Genomic DNA, 19752 nt, shown 5'->3' with positions numbered 1-19752 from the left:
TCACATGGTCCAGGTTAGTGCATGTAGGTAGAGGCAGTCCTTGAGGTCCTGAGGTCCTGAGCCACATAAAGCTTTATAGGTCATAACCAGCCCTTTGAATTGAGCCTAGAAACTAAGTACTTTGCCCACAATTAACCACCTTTAACCACCTAACTCACAGTTTATTTCTTATGAGGCACTCACCATATTAGAAATAGGGCGTGCCAAGTCTCTTAGCTGCTGTTTCTGGTCTGCTTATCTCTGAATTATGAATGCATCATCCCAGGATCACTTGTGCCACCACAGAGGATTGTGGGGAACATTCCTCTAAACACTTGCTGCCAGCCACATAGCAAGCAATGTGGAAACCTCAAGTGCCATTTTGCGTATGGCATATAAAGATGGAGCTCAAAATATGGGGCCTGTTTGGGTACACATTTTCCCTATCCTGGACCCCGTGTGTGTATTGTAGTGGCATAAAATGTGAGATTGGGACCCCCTAGTTCAAATATTGCCATAGCCATTAATGTGCTATCCCTCATTTCATCATCTTTAATATTGGAATAGCAGTATCTTATGGGGTGTTGTAGGAATTCCACACATATGTGAGTGTTTTGAACACTCTGCAGCTCTAAATAATTACTTTTATGAGTATGTTAACAAATCAGCACCACCAGAGCAGCTTCACCAACCTGCCACTCTCCACATGCTTTGCCCAGCAACTCCCATCAGTCCCAGCCAACACAGAGGCTGATGGGAGTTGTAGTCCAAAACATCTGGCAAGTAACAGGTTTGTGAAGGCTACATGAGAGTGTATGTGTAAAATACTTGATTAATTTACAGGAGCTTAACTGTCATTAAGACCTTTGACTTGCCTAAGGATAGTCATTCTCTGCTTAAAAATTTGCCAATCAATCCTTACTAGCGACAGGCCACTCAAAGGCTTCCAAGCCCATTCTTTTAAAGCCTATAAAATGTCCAGGCTTCCTGGGTATGGTGGCTGATTACTTGGGCAAAGTATTAGACTTGGCTGAGAAGAGAGCTACTAACACGCATCTTTGCCCCCACCCTCTTTGCATCCGGGAGTTGGACAAAACACAGAGAAATATCTTTTGAAAACAATGAAAATTACGATAAAACTGAACTGATATTTTCAGCTCAGTCTCAGCATGCAACATTGCATGGCTTCGCTGCTGCCTATCCTGCAGTGCAGACCACCAGCATTTCCAATAATACCGAGCAACAATGCTGTTTGTGCGATAAGGGAACAGCTGCCACTCTTAGGGTGTCTCAATGTTTTAAAAGAGCCCAGCACAAGAAGTAACAACCACACTGCTACACTCTGGCAATCAGTGTTACTCACAAAACAGAAAAGGGTGGGAAACTATTATTGACCCTTTCTAGCCTAATAGCTAACATGGCCCTATCGGCTCCCGTCAAGTGATTGCTGCTGCCAAATTAAAGAAGATGTATATTTTCTTTAAGAAGCATTCTATGTGCATGTGAAAAAAAGCCAACCTAATGTTTTAATCTTGTTTCACTGCACACAGTATTCCACTAGAGGTCAGCCTGCCACAGAACCCAAGCAGGCTGGGTTCTGTTAAGAAGCGCAAAACTGGCTGCTATTTCCACCTCTCAATCTATTGACAAAGATTCCTTCAGAGCCATAAACTTAGGGCTCGCACTAAAAAATGGAGCAACAGGAAGATATAGCGAGGCATTTCGTTTATGAATGACCTGTAATAAATTACTTTGAAGTATTCTGAGTGACAAGAGAAAGGGAGAGGATGCTTTGTCTGCAAACGAGCGACATTTTACATACTTTAATTTGGCTGACACATAAGGATTATTCGACATTTGGCAGGGCCTTTCTCCTCTTCCCTCCCCACCCTCTCTTTTGGAAGGATATTTGGTTCTTGTTCAGCATCAGGGTATGGAGGTGTGGTAACCTGGGTAACCGGAGGTCATTCCGGAGGAGATTGTTGTCCAAGATCAGCTCTTCCAAGCCGCTAAATGTCTCCAGTCCTTCCAGTGACCTGCAACGACAAAGGCAACAGGAAAAATGATACTCCAGTAAATCAGGGAGGCCATTATGAGCTGAAATAAATATTTTAACCTTCCCTTTCAAGGAGCGGGAAGAGTTTTGCTTTAGTCCTGTCAGGAGACTGAATGACAAGAATTAGTGGCAAGGGGAGTGTCGGTACAGCAACACATCCTTCTTCGCAGGCTGGCAGAATGAAGGATGGGGGTCACTTAGTGAGTAGCCAGGATCCAAAACAAAAGGCTTCAGATATGAGGCCTGCAGGATGAATTTGTCAATGTCTTGTGCCTTCAGGCACCCAGCCTCGCCTGACCCTAACCTCCATTCCCAAGATAAATAACTCTGTCACAGTTCACCTTCATTCCCTGGACACAAATTTAAGTTGTCATCCATCATTTCTGCCATGAAATATCATACCCCACTAACAATAATAAATACAACTTCAAGAATTGTTCTCAGCAGCTACCTTATATATAAAACTGCAGGAGGGGGGGGGATATGATGGGAAGTTTTTCCTTTTCCTTTCGTGATTTTTATTTTATTAACCACAGAATTTTCTCTGTCTGGAGTTTTTCGTTGTGGTGGTTGTTTTTTCAAGCACAAAAGATAAAATGCTAGAGTGCCCTGTATCACCCAGATACAGCAAAAAATATTATTTTTTACGATGGCCCGCACCCCCCCCCCCGGCAATGCCTGCCCACAAAACACACAGACATGCACAAAACACTGAGATTTAAAAGTAACAAGCCAAATCTTTTCAGCATGGAAGCACAGCTCTTCGGGTTGTAAACACATAGACATTTGTAGAAATTTGGCAGCCAATTAGGAAAGCTAGGAGGAAGGAATTAAAAAGTCTGGCTATGCCACTTTGCTGGGCCACTGTTTCAGTTTTAACTCTTAATTTCATAGCTTTGCAAGTTCTTACAGAAATGGGCGGGGGAATCTTCACATTAATCACCTAAGATGGGCATGGTATATGGAGCATACACAAAGACACACACATTCACAGCTCATTCACCTACCAGACACCTAGAGATATGCTGAGGTTGCATGACTTGACAGCTGAGCTAGTATGCCTACCAGTGGTGAGGATCATCACTTTATCTCCTCACTATTTTATAAAATGTGATGAATAAGGGAGATGCAAGTCTACACTATTTATTCACTGTCCAATGACATTTATACTAAAGGGAATTATTCCCTCCCTCTTTAACACCCTTCTTCAAGGTCTGCATGAGATATGCTCTATTGGAAGCATATAACAGGCATGCTGTGGGGGGAAATAACAAATATTTATCCACCCAATTCAAAAATTTAAACCTGGCAGGGGTAGGTTAGATGAAATTGTCTTATCTGAAACTTATAGCCCTGTAATAAAATAATGGAATGAAAAGTCCTTTGTAGGAAAGAAAACATGTGACCTTCATGCTACGGTTCAAGGACACCACAGTGTTAACTATAAATAACCAGAGAAACTCCATGCTTCTCAGCAGTCCTCTACTCTAAGGTTACCAGATTTTTTCCCCAATGAATCCGGGAACAGTTTTCAACGTCAGTGGATTTTGTATGGGGACTGATTTGTAAATTTGGGGACTGTCACCAGGAAACGGGGACATCTGGTAACCTTACTCTACTCTAGAGGTTCAAAACTGATGTGAATTACAAAGGGTGCTTTCAGATGGGAGTTTATTGTGGAATCGGAGCTATTCATGCACACGTTTTTATTTTATTTTTTGCACCACCCACATTACATCGTCACCATACTTCTGCCCCATTTAACTCAGATTTCCCTTTAGCGTAGAAAAATCTAATAATAAAGAACAACCTGTTATACATCTGCAGTAACTGCTGGTATGGAAGCTCACTACTGCATTTGGGGGGTGGGGGGGTTTGCCACATGTGTGGTAGCATTTCATGGGCTGTTCCCTTTTGCCACAGACCCCCATCTCCATTTGCTCCTCACCTGAGCACAGCCTGGCCATTGTTTCAGGCGGCCCAAATAATGCAAGCACACCTGTTTCCACTTATTGCTGCATGCAGTAGGCACATTCCAAATACATTTATCAGCCTTTTATTTATTTTTTAATACTGAGCTCATCTGCTGAGTGAGAAAGGAGCTGGAGTGGCCCTCATAGAGCCCATACCAGCCTGCTCAAAAAACTGAAAAAGGTTGCAAGTGGGCGCAACATGCTTGGACAAAAAGGGAGTTGGGTGCTATACAGTGGTACCTCGGGTTAAGAACTTAATTCGTTCTGGAGGTCTGTTCTTAACCTGAAACTGTTCTTAACCTGAAGCACCACTTTAGCTAATGGGGCCTCCTGCTGCCGCTGCGCCGCCACTGCACGATTTCTGTTCTTATCCTGAAGCAAAGTTCTAAACCCGAGGTAATATTTCTGGGTTAGCAGAGTCTGTCACCTGAAGCGTATGTAACCTGAAGCGTATGTAACCTGAGGTACCATTGTACTTTCTACTGGTTTTGCTGGAACATACATTAAGCTGCAATTTCTGGCACCCCCGCCAATCCATTCTGAAAGGAAATAAAAAGCAATGGAAAGCACGTAACTGAATGCTGCCGTATCAGATTGTAGGGGAAATGAATCTGTTTGTGCTCCAGTGTCACGGCATCCCCCCCCCCAAAAAAAACCTTCCCCAAATGTTAAGTCCCTCAAATGGTCCATGGGGCAGGAGAAACTGCTGCTCTAAATGATCCTAACCTCACACTCCTCTGTAAGCCGCACAGGAGAAGAAGCAATAAACAGATTGTGTGGTTATGATTGTTAACTTTAGGTTCATAATAAAGCCTAACTGGCAGTGCCCATTTAAATGCTCTCTCCGTATAAATAGTTAGTAGTGGATTATGTCCAATCTTCAGTTTATTGCTTTAAAAAGAAAAAAAGTCTTTCCGCTTGCCAAAGGGAGTTCAAAAAAGGCCACCACCCTGTCAACACCACAGAGCCTTATGGGACGCTAATAGGCCCTTTGTGAGTATGCATTGCTGGGGCTCTGGTCTGTGTCAGCCTCGAAATGCACATTGTTCATGAGTTGTGTTATGCAAATATAATACCCTTATCATGAGAATCTGCAAATGGTTGGCAACTGGCAAGAAGAATAAAGCACACATCCAAAACTGCTGGAGGGGAGGCATAAAACAAAATGACATGCCATGAAGTGGGACAAAGGAGTGAGAGAGATAGAGACTTGCCTATTGAGGTAGCCCCTTTATTTCCAAAACAGAGGCTAGGGCACAATGCCCGCCTAAGCTTTAGGCAGGAACAGAGAAGATTGTGTGCAAAGCCCTCCTCCACACCTGGCTAGGGCTTGATCATTTTTGCCGTGTAATATCATTAGTCACTCTCACAGGGAATTTTTCTTTCCTTTTGTTTTAAGGAATCACACTACACAGAAGTGCCATACCTTTTATTAGGGCCAACGCAAAGCCAGAGAGTATCAAGCTAACTTTGGAGTTTGCAAGAGGGTGTTGTAGGAGAGGATAAAAAGCCACAGCCTGCAGTTTCCTAACAGGCTCAAGATGGAACAGAGAAGGCACTATGCAGACTTAACGAGGTTACAAAGTGATCTCAGGCTGCAGAAAGGCAAGCTAGAGTGAAAGAGCAATGGCTACCCTCCCCTTCAACAATATGCATACCAGCAGTTACTTGGATCTGTCTCTAGTTACACAAGGTCTTGTTTGTTTATTTTCCTTTCCACGTCATCAGCAGGGGCATTGTGTACATGGTGTCCAGTCCATATCCATATTGTTCATTCATTCCTGCAGTTTTCAAGGAAGCCTTTGTGCACTGCCCACCTTCACCATTTAATCAGCTCCATTTTTCAGAGCACATGGCAGGGGTGGAGAGGCTACAAGTGAGAATAAGGAGTGTAATAATAACCCTGCTCCATTCTCACCGACCTTCATGTCTCTCTGATCCCAATCACCCTGCCCAGAATTGTCAGTTCAAGCATAAATATTTAGAGATCTGAGCTGCTTAGGAAACCACCTTATACTGAGCCAGACCAGTGGTCCATATAGCTCAGTATTGTCTACCCACGTTGGTTGTGGTTCTCCAGAGTTTTGGGCATGGGACATTCCCAATCCTGTCTGGAAAAGCCAAGTACAGTGGTACCTCGGGTTACATACGCTTCAGGTTACATACGTTTCAGGTTACAGACTCTGCTAACCCAGAAATAGTGCTTCATGTTAAGAACTCTGCTTCAGGATGAGAACAGAAATCGTTTCAGGTTAAGTACAGAAAAGTTTCAGGTTAAGTACGGACCTCCGGAACAAATTAAGTACTTAACCCGAGGTACCACTGTATTGAACCTGGGACCTTCTGCATGTGAGACATGCTCTGCTGCTGAGCTACAGCCCTTGCCCCATGTTGCATGTAATATGTAAAGTAAAGGTAAAGAACCCCTGACAGTTAAGTCCAGTTGCGAACGACTCTGGGGTTGAGGCGCTCATCTCGCTTTACTGGCTGTGGGAGCCAGTGTTTGTCCGCTCCACAGACAGTTTTTCCGGGTCATGTGGCCAGCATGACTAAGCCACTTCTGGTGCAGCGGAACACCAACAGCAGAACCTATTAATCTACTTGCACTTTTTGGCATGCTTTTGAACTGCTAGGTTGGCAGGAGCTGGGACCGAGCATTGGGAGCTGACCCCGTCACAGTGATTCGAACCGCCGACCTTCTGATCGGCAAGCCCAAGGCTCAGTGGTTTAGACCACAGTGCCATCTGCATCTCACATGTAATATGTAAAAGGTAAAGGGACCCCTGACCATTAAGTCCAGTCACAGACGACTCTGGGGTTGCGGCGCTCATCTCGCTTTACTGGCCATGGGAGCCTGTGTTTGTTCGCAGACACTTCCGGGTAACGTGGCCAGCATGACTAAGCCGGTTCTGGCGAACCAGAGCAGCGCACGGAAATGCCATTTACCTTCCCGCCGGAGCAGTACCTATTTATCTACTTGCACTTTGACGTGCTTTCGAACTGCTATGTTGGCAGGAGCTGGGACCGAGGAATGGGAGCTCACCCCGTCGCAGGGATTCGAACCACCGACCTTCTGATCGGACAACAGTCTTTGCCATCCTCAGTTTTGACCTCCAATATGTGGGTGTGGAGTGCGAGGAAGAAGTGAATAATGGCTCGTTATCATTGCTAGGTTAGAAGCATCCAGTTTTCAGGATTGTCCTGAGAGATCCTTGGCAATGCATAAAATTTCCATGGACCTCAGTTTCCCAGTTACTGAACAGAGATCAAGCTGCCTACAGCACTGCACCCAGCAGATTGTAAAGTTGTGTCTGTAGAGTACTTTAGGAGCTTCAACAGAGAAGTGCTATTCAGGCAGAAGGGATTAGCATCAATGTTTTTACTAGATATTAGGAATAGGCTGCTTCTGCTCTTGGAATATCCCTTTTATTAAAACTCTGCAAAACTCAAAGAGCAGCAAGGAAAGCCTGTAAGCTCTCTTAGTTTGTAGCAAAGAACCTTCTATCTGTCTTTCTGAATTAAAAGCAACAGGGCACAGGCTCAGTACCATGAACACCACCAAGGGCTTAAGGGGTAGTGGCAGGTAGCCGTCCTCCCTAGTTGGTTTAGAAGGCTAATAAGCATCACTCAAGTGCATTGCAGGTTGATCTGTCCCTGCTCTAATGACATGAAAGCTGCCCATTATCTCACCTACAGGTACCACCTCAGTTACCTCATTGCAGGCCTCCCACTCCCACTCCTGGAGGAGAGCAATCGTTGCCAAGAGATTTCCAATGCAATTTCCAAAGTCACATCAAAATGACAAAACATCACAACGCATTCAGCTCTGCCTGATTCCAACAGAAAGAACTTTAAGTTTCCACTGTAATTAACCCTATCCTCGTTAAGATAATTATGATCAAGCTCCCTGTCACAGCTAATATCACAGCATCATTGCCTATGGCTCACGCTTTGCCCTCATTAGCTTACAAAAACAGTGTGCTGAGCAGGCAAACGAACTCCCTCCCTCCTGATGACTTAGAAGCTATGTATGCAAGACAGTAAAATAAGAACACAAAGTTCTCTGGGAACATTTCCCCCCATTTAAGCCCTTCGATTAAATCTGTAGTGCTTTCCCCAGTTTATCTGCATCCTATAATTCGTGCATAATTTGGAGGAAAAGGGTTTCATTTTTCAGCACAAAGGGGTATTTTCAGTGGCAATTTTTGCTTTGAATATGCAGGGTAACTAACTGCTGTCTACTAGCTTTTCTTTATGCCAGTCATCTGGTCTGATGAAGAACATTTGGAAAGGATTTGGTTACAATGAAATTTTAAAAAAGCAGTTTTTGCCTACTGGTAATCTTGAACTATGCATTAAATAAGAAAGAAAGAAAAAGGAAACAGCAGCAGTATTGTTTCAACAATGAAGGAACAGAAACCAAGAGATTTGTATAGACTTCCTCATTATGCAACTAATATACACTTGTGTGTTGATTGGAAACAGAACACATTATGCTCCCCTTAATATATCTCACTCATTTCAAATGACATCCCCCCCCCTTACACACACACATTTCCTCCTGCTAACTATAGATAAACTAGAGATGGGACATGCCTTGAAATCGACTTGCTCTTTATTGACAACAAATAGCTCTTACCAGAAATTAAAGATGGTGCTGTTACACGATGAAATATTGTCCACACTTCTAATTTTTAAAGTGTTCTTTAAAAAAGCATTCAGACAAATGCATGACTACAAGATTGGATGTCTATACCACTTATCAACTGGGTTACCAAAACAGTTTCCCAAACTAAGCTCTGCCATCTTACCAGTCTGAGCAAGTTCACATGACTAGGTTTCATGACAGGAAAATAAACACACACACTCATCAGAATGATTGCATGAAATAATTTTCACATAAATAGCACAACATTTATCATCATCTAATGGACATGGTGCCCCAAATTTCATAAGGTGAGTGCAATCAAACCAATTCATCAGCAGGGGACATTATTTCACTTATAACACTTTCTCTCTTTCCAATGTTCTCTTTGCTGAACTTTCAGCAAGGTGAGGACCAAAGCAGAATCACAATCTAGTCCTGTATCATTGGATCCATAGCCACACATAAGCAACAAAGCTGCCACACTACCTCACATTAATGAAATCACAAGTCCCACCACATACCACCCAAAGAGCATCATGTATGTTGGTCTCTCAATATTTTTATTTTGGGGGCACATTTTTCTAGCAGTGTTGTCCACCATAATTTTGGGCACCAGGATTCTAGATTCACATCAGAATCTTTCCAGTACCCTGGCTGTGATTGTTTCAGCTGATAAATGTAAACGGGTGACCAATTCCTTACTAAAAGGAAAGCCTTACCAATTCTACATCCTGATCAATAAACAAATTCAGCAGAGGTCATGGAGGGACATAATTATTTGCTTTGTAATAAGGCAAATTTCTTGTGCCCAGTACTCCTATATTCTCTGACACTCCCATAAGAAGTGGGAATAAGCTACCATGTTATTCTGGTATCCAGCCATGTTTATTTAAAACCAAATTTAAGTCAGCTTCCTCTATCAAAGATCTAAATTGATTTAGGGACTCCAAAAGTACTTTGAGTTTAGGAATAGTTTGTATATGCCTGAATTATGCCCAATCCCTGCTATACACACCACAGATTCAGATATCCAAACAGCCAAAGTAAGCAATCCCTGCTATACACACCACAGATTCAGATATCCAAACAGCCAAAGTGTGACTACTTTCTTACTTGTTTGGGCTTTACTGGTCAGCATCAGCCATTTTCTCTTTGCCAACAAGCTCATCAGAAAATGCCTAGATTATAATTTCCAAACAGACTAGGAAGATTTATTCTAGCATTCAGCTGTAATGCATGGCAATATGAGTATTTTCATTTCTAGACTACCGTATTTTTCCATGTATAAGACTAAGGTTTTTTTTTACCAAAAAATTAGGTTTAAAATTGGGGCTCGTCTTATACATGGGTAGTGCTGAGGGATGTTTTCTTAATTTGGAAGGGTCTTATACATGGGGGCATCTTATGGATGGAAAAATATGGTACATAAAGGAATATAAACTTATAAGATCTTCAAACTCTTAATTCTGGGTGAGGAATTACGCTTCTCTTACAAAAAATGTCATATGTCTAGTTGCGATCCAAGACCCAGTTTTTCCTCCTGGGTGTCCAGGTGATATCTGTTGTCATAGCAGCTGGTCCTGTCCTCAGTACCATGTAGTTCCACATCTGGACAGGAGCAGCATATACACACTCTATGCATGTAGGCCTCCATCCATAGAAGCTGGAATAAAGTCTACTTGCACAGGTATTACTATTATTATTGTCACCATCACCACCGTTAATCAAATTTATCCCATCCTTCCTCCCAAAGGCTTAAGCAGCTCTCTCTTTTGGATTTTCAGGTGCTAGCAGTAAAACCTAGGGATGCGCTAAATCTGCACGATGGTTCAAACCGAGAGAGGAAATGCATAGATGTCAGGGGGGCAGGGAAGCCACATTACGCTGGAGACAGCCCCACTATGTGGACCCTTGTCACATGTCTCATGGATAGGGATTTAGGTGCACCACCTAGATCTTATCAGAAGAAGGGCAAGGTACAAATAATATTATCAATTACTGGCATCCGTCTGTCTCAAGAGACAATGGAAGAGTGCACCATGGGGGGGGTGTGTGTGTGTGAAGTCAAACCATTGGAAAGTTACAGTGCCTGGTGTGGCTGTAGAGACCAATAGGAGAGAGGCATGTTTCATTACGGCTGGCGCAGATGAAGGCGTCTGGTTTCACTGGTCCATAATAAGCCAAAAGAAGAACAATGTGAGGACTCCGAGTTCAAAAGTGGGGTCAAACTATACCTCCTTTGTATGTTCAGATGTTAGCACAGGGGTCGGCAAGGTTTACCTCACCTGGGCCGGCTCACTCCAGCACAGATCCCTCCGTGGGCCGGATCGCGCACACATGATCAAGTGCACCCACAATTTCCGGTGTCTGCGTCTGTGCAGACATGTTTTCCAGTGCATGCGCATGCGCAGATGTGATTTCTGGCACCGCAGAAGCGAGTCCCTGTGCCACACTGGTTTAGCACAGCGTGCGGGGACTCGCTGAGCAGGCAGCTCGTGGGCCGGTTAAACGACGCCCGTGGGCAGCTTGTGGCCCATGGGCCTTAGGTTGCTTACCCCTGTGTTAGCAGTTACATTGGGGGATGCGGCGAACCTGCATGATGGTTCAATTACATTCAAACCAAGAGCGGTGTTAACAGCATAGTAGTGCTTATACCTTTAACAGCAACATTCTGAATTATAATTTGAGCATTAGAGTGTAAATAGTCCCCACCCCTTTTAAAAGAAAACTAGGAGAATGGAACGAGCTAGGCAGTATATAGCACACTCTTCTAGCATAGTGAGAAACGGATGGTGGCGGGGGGGGGGGGAGAGAAAGTAATTTTTCTCCCATCTTCCACAACAACCAAGGCTGGGGAGTGACAAGCAAATTGACGCACTGCTCAGAGGGCAAAAGATAAATGTTTGATGAATTGGCCATCGCTGGAGGAGTGATGGGCTTCATATGTGCATAATGGACTAGCTGCCTTTCAATTGAGATTGCCTGCCAAGATAAGAAACTATAATGAATGGACCAAGTGGAGCCTCCACCATAAGAAAAGTATAATCTGACTAGTTTTAATAAACTTAATAAAAAAGATGAAGTGGAGAGAGGCCAGCAGAAAACCAGCCTTTGTGACCGGCTACCAGAGGTGCAAACGGATAACAGATGGACTCACGCATGGTGGGAAAGGAGTAAAAGTAGTTGCATTTGAATCGCTTTCTCATTGTTCACAGCTGATGATTTCACAACTTGAAGGCAACCTTATTAGAGTAAAATACATTGCAATTAAGACTCATGCTATCCCTTGACCCACATACGCCTTAGAGAGCAGTCGATATTCTGGAATGATATGGAAATGTTTCAAGGAAAGGATATTTCATTTTGCTGCCCTTGGATTTCAAGCTGAAGTATTTCAAAGTTTCACATAAATTCTCCTAAACTGGATGACTTCCATGGGGTGGGGGAATCAGTCACTTCAAAGTAGCAAGGTATTTTACTATCCTCAGCCAGGAACAATCCTCCCATTTAAAGTTACATTTTCTTCTCAAGTCTCTGGCTAGAATCCTACAGAGTTCATCTGGCTCCTAGTGTGTGGCACACCAAGCATCTTCAGTCTGGCTCTGAGTAATGAGGGAACCTTTAAAGCACTACTACTTGCAGCGATAGCAGGGTAACATAGAGAAGCCTGGGCCATAATGCAGGAGTCCATGCCATAGATCAGGGGTCAGCAAACTTTTTCAGCAGGGGGCCGGTCCACTGTCCCTCAGACCTTGTCAGACTGTATTTGGGGGGGGGAGTGAACAAATTCCTCTGCCCCACAAATAACCCAGAGATGCATTTTAAATAAAAGCACATGTTCTACTCATGTAAAAACACCAGGGAGGCCCCACAAATAACCCAGAGATGCATTGTAAATAAAAGGACATATTCTACTTATGTAAAAACAAGCTGATTTCCGGATTGTCCGTGGGCCGGATTTAGAAGGCGATTGGGCCGGATCTGGCCCCCAGGCCTTAGTTTGCCTACCCATGCCATAGATCTTCCAACACTCACCAGCACTGACACATTTTCCTGAGGACTGATGCTAACAATGGAAGGAGTTCTAGGGGGAGCTCTCCTACATTGTGCCCAAGGCTTCTTGCAGTATCATGGCAATGTAAGAACTGCCACCAGAGCGCCATTTTTGGATAGCCAGTGGAAAGGAGATGTTCTGGTGGCCAGATTACCTGGAGGACTGTCTTCTTGGCATGTGAAGAAGGGAAGATAAAAACTCTGTTCAGGCAAGCGTTTGATCCTCAGTTATCTTAAAAGACCCTGGATTAAATATATAATTTCTACTGCTATATTTAGTGGCTAATTTATACTTTTAATTTTCTTTTTAATGTGTTCTGCGACAAGTTTTTGTTGAAAAGCGTACAATATCTTCACTATTATTTGAAAGAATTGAAGATACAAGTTCATTAATACAGAGGTTGTCCCTAGTAAGAACATGTGGGGATGTTGATTTCTGGGGCAACAGGACCTGACTCATGTTGTGCTTATGAGAAAGGAGGAGGTCAGGAGCTATGTTTATGGCATTACACTCCATATTATTGTCTCACTGTGCTGATATACACTACGTATGGCTGCACAGAAGGTATTTGGCTTAAAAAAGTGGCTGGGCAGCTTTAAAACAGGAATTTGTGTGTGTTCTCTTGTACCCAGAGTAGGAAATGAGGGCACAAGGAGACAGAACTGAGCTGATCAAGCTATATGCTATTTATAAAACAGTGTGCAATGGGCCAGCACTAACTCCCAATGTAAATTATTATTATTATTATTATTATTATTATTATTATTATTATTATTATTATTATGGCTTCTTGCCCCTGTTCTCATACCCTCCAACCCAAACAGTTCCAAAAGGCTGGTCGACGGAAGCCCTCTTTACCCTCCAGCCTAAAAGAAAATCCTCCCTAATGACTAATGCATCCATCACATCTGTGTGATACTAGGAACACTCTAGGAAAACTGCAGAACAGGCCAACAAAAACAAAACAAAACAAAACACATCTACTCTACAGTGGGTTAAAGGGAAAACATTTCACTCCCCCTGCATTGTTCCTAAGGGAGAGTGAGTGCTGAGCTGCCTTCAACTGAGGAGGTGGGCTCCTGGACTTCTATAGCCCACTGGAATCTACCTCTCACTGACACAGGATACACAAGGCTGGTAAAGCCAGCCATTGGTCCTATTCTGCCTCCCCTCCCCACTTGTTGCTGCCCACAGTGTTACTTCAGCACCCATCCCAGATGAACAGGGCAGGGAAGGATTGGATGTTTAATTTCTACTGCTATTTCTTGATATATCTGTTGACATTGTGTGCATTTGATCAATACTGCAGCAGAGATGATTAGAAACCTGCAACTGAAGATTCAGCCATTTGGTTTAAATGAGTAATTCAGCCCCATGCTACCTGTAACCTGGCACTCCTTTGACCATCTTCAAACCGCCTTTCTTGGCTGTCCACTTCCTTCTTGACAACTTCCTTGGTCTCCAAATCATTTGCCCCTCCTTTCCATAACTCCTTACCTTTACCACTCATACTTCCTCCAATTACCTCCTTAAAGCCCATCTTTTATATGTGATTATAATCTATTTTTTCCCAAATGTAACCAAGTTTTATCCATTTGTATTTGCATTTGCAGCTTGCGATGGTGCAGTCCATTCTACAACCTCATCCTACTGAATGCTATAGTCTCACTGTGACATTTTACAACTCTTAATTTAAATCATAAGGTTTTGTTTGGTTTTTTCAATAATGTTATGAGCACTGTAGAAGCAGCTTGGAAGTACTCTAAAACGACAAACCTACAATGTTCTCTTTGGAGCCTCGAATCCCCCACTTGGAAAGATTCCACAAGTTTCTCATATCTATATCTATATCTATATCTATATCTATATCTATATCTATATCTATATCTATATCTATATCTATATCTATATCTATATCTATATCTATATCTCTTTATGCTTCCCTCCAAATTCCTTGAATATTTCTTCCAAGCACAATGTTAGGTGAATAATGTCTGTGTTGTTTAAAAGCTTACACACACACACATCCTTTAACAAATCAAATAAGATGTGTGGTCCATTCCTATTCTGCTTTTCAGCATAAATTTTGTGCATAACCACCAAAGGAAATTAACTCACTGCTTGGAAAACCAGGGAAGGCTCCCTCTGTTGAAGAAAATTTAAAAGAACACTGATTGCAAAGCCCTGCTCCTCCTTATGTGTGTGCGTTTGTGCGTGTTTGAGAGTGAGAAAGCAAGGAGAGGAGAGAGAGACAAAGACGGAGAGGTAAGGCTCAGGAGTGCTGGGTGAATTATAGACTGCCTCTCAAGATTCACAGCTCTTCAAGGTAGGAGGTTAATATTCTCACATGTCATTGGGTCTGCTGGCTCTACTGATGGCTCATTGAATCAGGCAGCAAATTATTTCCTCATGCAGCAGAGGACATCACACTTCAAAGGAAAGGAGCCAGGGTCAAGACGGCTCTCCAGTTCGATTAATGACTTGGGATCAGCAGAGGTTGCCTGTAGGTAAGAAAGTGACTGAAGCTTTTGACAAAGCTGACTTTTTGAACAGGACTCCCCCTTGCCGCCACAACTTCCCCCTTCGTCAGCAGCACCAAGTTTTACTTCCAACCGCCGCCTCAGACTGACCTGACTTAGGCCCGCTGAGATAGTTTTGACCTCCTCATTCTTTGTTACCAGACACAGAAGCTACCTAGCTGCAGTGCATATGTGCCTCTCTGAAGGCCACACTGTCTCGCAAGGGTCTCAACCAAATTCTTTGTAAATATAGGCCGGTCAAATGAATTCAAGTGCAAGTCACCATATATATATGTGAACATTTTCAAATTCATGGAAATAAACAATAGCTTTAAGTTATCTCTTTCTTTAAAAAACAATATAAAGAGAACACTGAAACTCTTATACTTCTGCATAGGAAGACTTTTTTTAACTTGCTAAGTTCATAAAATAAAACATAACAGTATTAAAACAATATAGAAATTATATTAAGATGATGGGTGGGGAAATTCAGAAATATATGTGCTTCAGTCCTTGTGGACTTGCTAATCAACACTATCCTTGGCAAATAATGAATGATATCAAATCTTGCTATACAGTTTTTGTAATGTTTATTGCCATGGTAGCAGCAGATAAGAGATAATTAAAACTTAATGGCCACTGTATTCATCTGTCTAGAAAAAAGCTAAAACAATATACTCCGTTTGATATGCCCTTGCATTTTTTAAATACGTATTTAACTTGATCTAATAAAGCACTGAAATGAGCTTTATCATAGCAATGTGTTTTTAACACATATGATCTACTCAGACTTCACACTTATTATTCATACTTGCTTTAGAATGAATAATTATATCAACACAAGAGTGGCTGCACTCCTCTGCAGTTTATGTTTACTAAAACATAAGGGTCAGTGAAATGCTTATTCCCAAATACTAGCTGACCAAGTTATAGTCTACTGATTCACCATGCCTGTAGCTAAACAGAAGCACTACCATCCAATAGGAATAACATGGCTTCCAAAATTATTTCCAACTCCTTTTCAAATTAATCATTTCTGAATCTTTCCATTTCCTGATTGGTTGTGAGCTACAACAATACATTAATAGCTACATTTTGTATTAGTTACAAAAAACATTTGGTTGGCGGGGGAAAGGTGTTACTGAGCAAAATATTACGGTAACAAATGAAGAGACCAATGTTCACCCCAGAGTTCCCAACAGAGGAGGAGAATCAGTCTAGGATAGCGGTGTCCAAACTTTTTTCAAAGAGGGCCAGATCTGATGAAGTAAAGGGCCGACCCTTTTAGGATTGAAGTTGTTGAGTTTTTTTTTAGGATTTTATCCCAGGAAATAAACTGGCACAGGGGCCGGATTGAACAGACCAGCGGGCCGGATTAGGCCCCTGAAACAGACTTTGGACATGCCTGATCTAGGACCAAGAAGAGCTTAAGTCACCTCCAGATTTGTTAAAAAGGGTGGTGTTATGGCTATGAAGGCAGTCTGCGGAGCTGGTTAGTGAAGAGGGGATGTCCCAGAAAAAATGTCTGCAGTCTGTAGCTCTGGACTCTGAAGGAGAAGAGTAAAAGACCACATCAGCTCCCCCCATTTCCTCTTTGAGGATTAATAAGCCAGAAGGTGGCTCAAAATCACCACAACTAAGCCACATTCCTTGTATAACAAAACCCCTCTATGCCAGCATGTAAGCCTGTTTCTAACTGAAACAAAGTGTTACATTGGGGGGGGGGGGAATGCAAACAATATGAAAGAGAGTGGAAAACATAACTATGCATATAATTCTGCCACAGTTTTCCATTCTCCACTGACTTTTCCCAATTTCATTTTAAAGTTGCAGAGCTAATTTAATGGCTGCTTACCAGGGAATGTAAGTGGTCTGTGAATTGGCCCCTCTGAAGATTTCAGCTCAAAGGGCCTATATGCATCATTGGCTCAGATCAATAAAAATCATTTGTTCTACTTTGTGCATAAGCTAGGATCTGACTCTTTAAGAATTTGCATATGGCTCCTCATCATAGCCACTTGCCAAAGGTATTAAAAAAATAAATTTTTAAAAAAGTTGTGGCATTCCAAATCAAGCATGCCAACATTTCGCTCTCCCATTTGTTGCATGTCTCTTGACATTTCTTAAAAAGCAGCTCCCCTTTCATCTCTCCACCCTCTCCTGCCCCCACCCCCTCACATCTTACAACACCTTGCTTTGACTTTCAAAGACTATTGCTATCCCCATTTTTTTTTTATAGATGCCTTTACTCTTAAGTGGATGACCTTTTGCTGGGAAAGGTGGTTAAAAGACTGAACAGCTCTGTAGGTTACAGATATACAGACTGATAATAGGACTGAAGAGGAGGAGGAAGATGGTGATAAATATGACACCTGCAGAATTTATAGAGCTTAAATTTTGTTAGCATATATTATGCAGGGCTGCAAGCGTTGACATTCAGTGGCAATCCCACTGCAGCTTTATCAGTCAAAGAGTAACTTTCCTGGGTATGGTGCTCATTCAATTGCACGTAAGTTCAAGAAGGCAGAGTGCTTGGAAGTGAGGGATTTGCTGAAGGGCTTTCTAGCACAGGTGCAGCAGCAGGAGCCACTGTGAACCCAGAAAGGCCACACATCAGAAAGGCCAGATGTGTCACAGGGAGCTAATAATGGATAGATCTGAACAGGGAATGGCAACACATGCCAACCCCATCAGAACACTTAGAAGCCCCCTACGAAGATCATGGCCACTGGTCCCATCACCTCCTGGCAAATAGAAGGGGAAGAAATGGAGGTAATGAGAGATTTTACTTTCTTGGGCTCCATGATCACTGCAGATGGTGACAGCAGTAACGAAATTAAAAGACGCCTGCTTCTTGGGAGAAAAGCAATGACAAACGTAGACAACATCTTAAAAAGCAGAGACATCACCTTGCCAAAAAAGGTCCGTATAGTTAAAGCTATGGTTTTCCCAGTAGTGATGTATGGAAGTGAGAGATGGACCATAGAGAAGGCTGATCGCCGAAGAATTGATGCTTTTGAATTATGGTGCTGGAGGAGACTCCTGAGAGTCCCATGGACTGCAAGAAGATCAAACCTATCAATTCTTAAGGAAAAATCAGCCCTGAGTGCTCACTGGAAGGACAGAGATGGTTGAGAAGAGAAAAGACCCTGATGTTGGGAAAGATGGAGGGCACAAGGAGAAGGGGACGACAGAGGATGAGATGGTTGGATAGTGTTCTCGAAGCTACCAACATGAGTTTAACCAAACTGCGGGAGGCAGTGGAAGACAGGAGTGCCTGGCATGCTCTGGTCCATGGGGTCACAAAGAGTCAGACATGACTAAACAACTAAACAACAACAGGCCCTCCTGCTCAGCAATGGAAGGATGAGCTGGCACATGTGGGAGACTTTGGGAGCAGGGTTGGGCTAAGGGCCTCATGCCCGAGCCTGGGAATAAACAGAGCAGCCAACCCAACATTCTTAAGCAACTGTACATTAGGACAAAAGATTCCAGAATTTCTTGGGGAAACTGCAATTGCAGACAAGATGGGGTCACTGAACCAAAGGGGGGGTGCTGAGAGGGTATGTATCAGAAAGGATGCAGGTCATACCCACGAGAACAGCAGCAGTCATATTGGATACAATACATTTTTGTGTATGCTAACATGAAAACAGTTGTTTGGCAAATTTGTTCCTGCCCTGTGGGACACTATTAGGGGATTGTAGCAGGTGGCGCTGTGGTGTAAACCACAGAGCCTAGGACTTGCCGATCAGAAGGTTGGTGGTTCGAATCCCCGCAACAGGGTGAGCTCCCATTGCTCGGTCCCAGCTCCTGCCAACCTAGCAGTTCAAAAGCACGTCTAAGTGCAAGTAGATAAATAGGTACCACACCGGTGGGAAGGTAAACGGCGTTTCCATGCTTGTGGATGTGTGTAATTGTTACATCAGCATTAGCCAGGATTCAAGCTAACCTTGGTTCCTGCTTAACCCAGAATCTGAGACCAAGGTTTGCATCTTCTTTTAAGTGGGAACCTGATGAGATATAACCATGGGTACTGTTACTAGTAGTGCAACAATTAGCAAATGTTTGGGCTCTGGAATTCAAGTTCCCAAGGTGGCTTGGGGAAGTAACGTGTTCCGATGTGGTTATGCAATTGGAATGGAAGCATTATTATCTGTGCACCAGCCCCTTTGTGATGGTAACTTACTGATAGGAATCTACAGGTTCTCTGGTGTCCCATGTTCCTTTCACATACCTGTTCAAAGGTTCATATCTTACAAGGAGTAAATGTCAACAGAAAAATTATCAACCACATGGGTATCAACTGAAAATATCAGAAGACAAACTAGTGCGTCTAGTGAAACAATGTCTTGTCCTTACCAAAAGGTAAAGAAGCAGGATATTTTTATTATTTGGTAAAAATTAAAGCAAAAATTAAATCATCTTATTATGTAATTGGAACTAGGCCTCAGGCTTTAGCAGTAAAGAAGGGATTAAGGCCTTCAACCACCTGGGTTGTCATTCTCTTGGGCCCCATTACC

The 19752-nt window shown here is 42.9% G+C and overlaps 1 protein-coding gene across 1 annotated transcript in view; it reads right to left on the bottom strand.

Annotated features, from left to right (window-relative positions):
• The window catches only part of LRMDA (leucine rich melanocyte differentiation associated), a 734468-nt gene that overhangs the window by 327837 nt on the left and 386879 nt on the right, over positions 1–19752 (bottom strand). Inside the window, 1 exon segment of the mRNA XM_081864461.1 lies at positions 1883–2015. Coding sequence (XP_081720587.1) covers positions 1883–2015 — 133 coding nt within the window.

The sequence above is a fragment of the Podarcis erhardii genome (genome assembly GCF_964252035.2).
Source record: "Podarcis erhardii genome assembly, chromosome: 5".
In the NCBI taxonomy this organism is placed as follows: domain Eukaryota; kingdom Metazoa; phylum Chordata; class Lepidosauria; order Squamata; family Lacertidae; genus Podarcis; species Podarcis erhardii.
The sequence above is the reverse complement of the archived record's forward strand: the minus strand, read 5'-3'. Positions and strand labels throughout refer to the sequence as shown.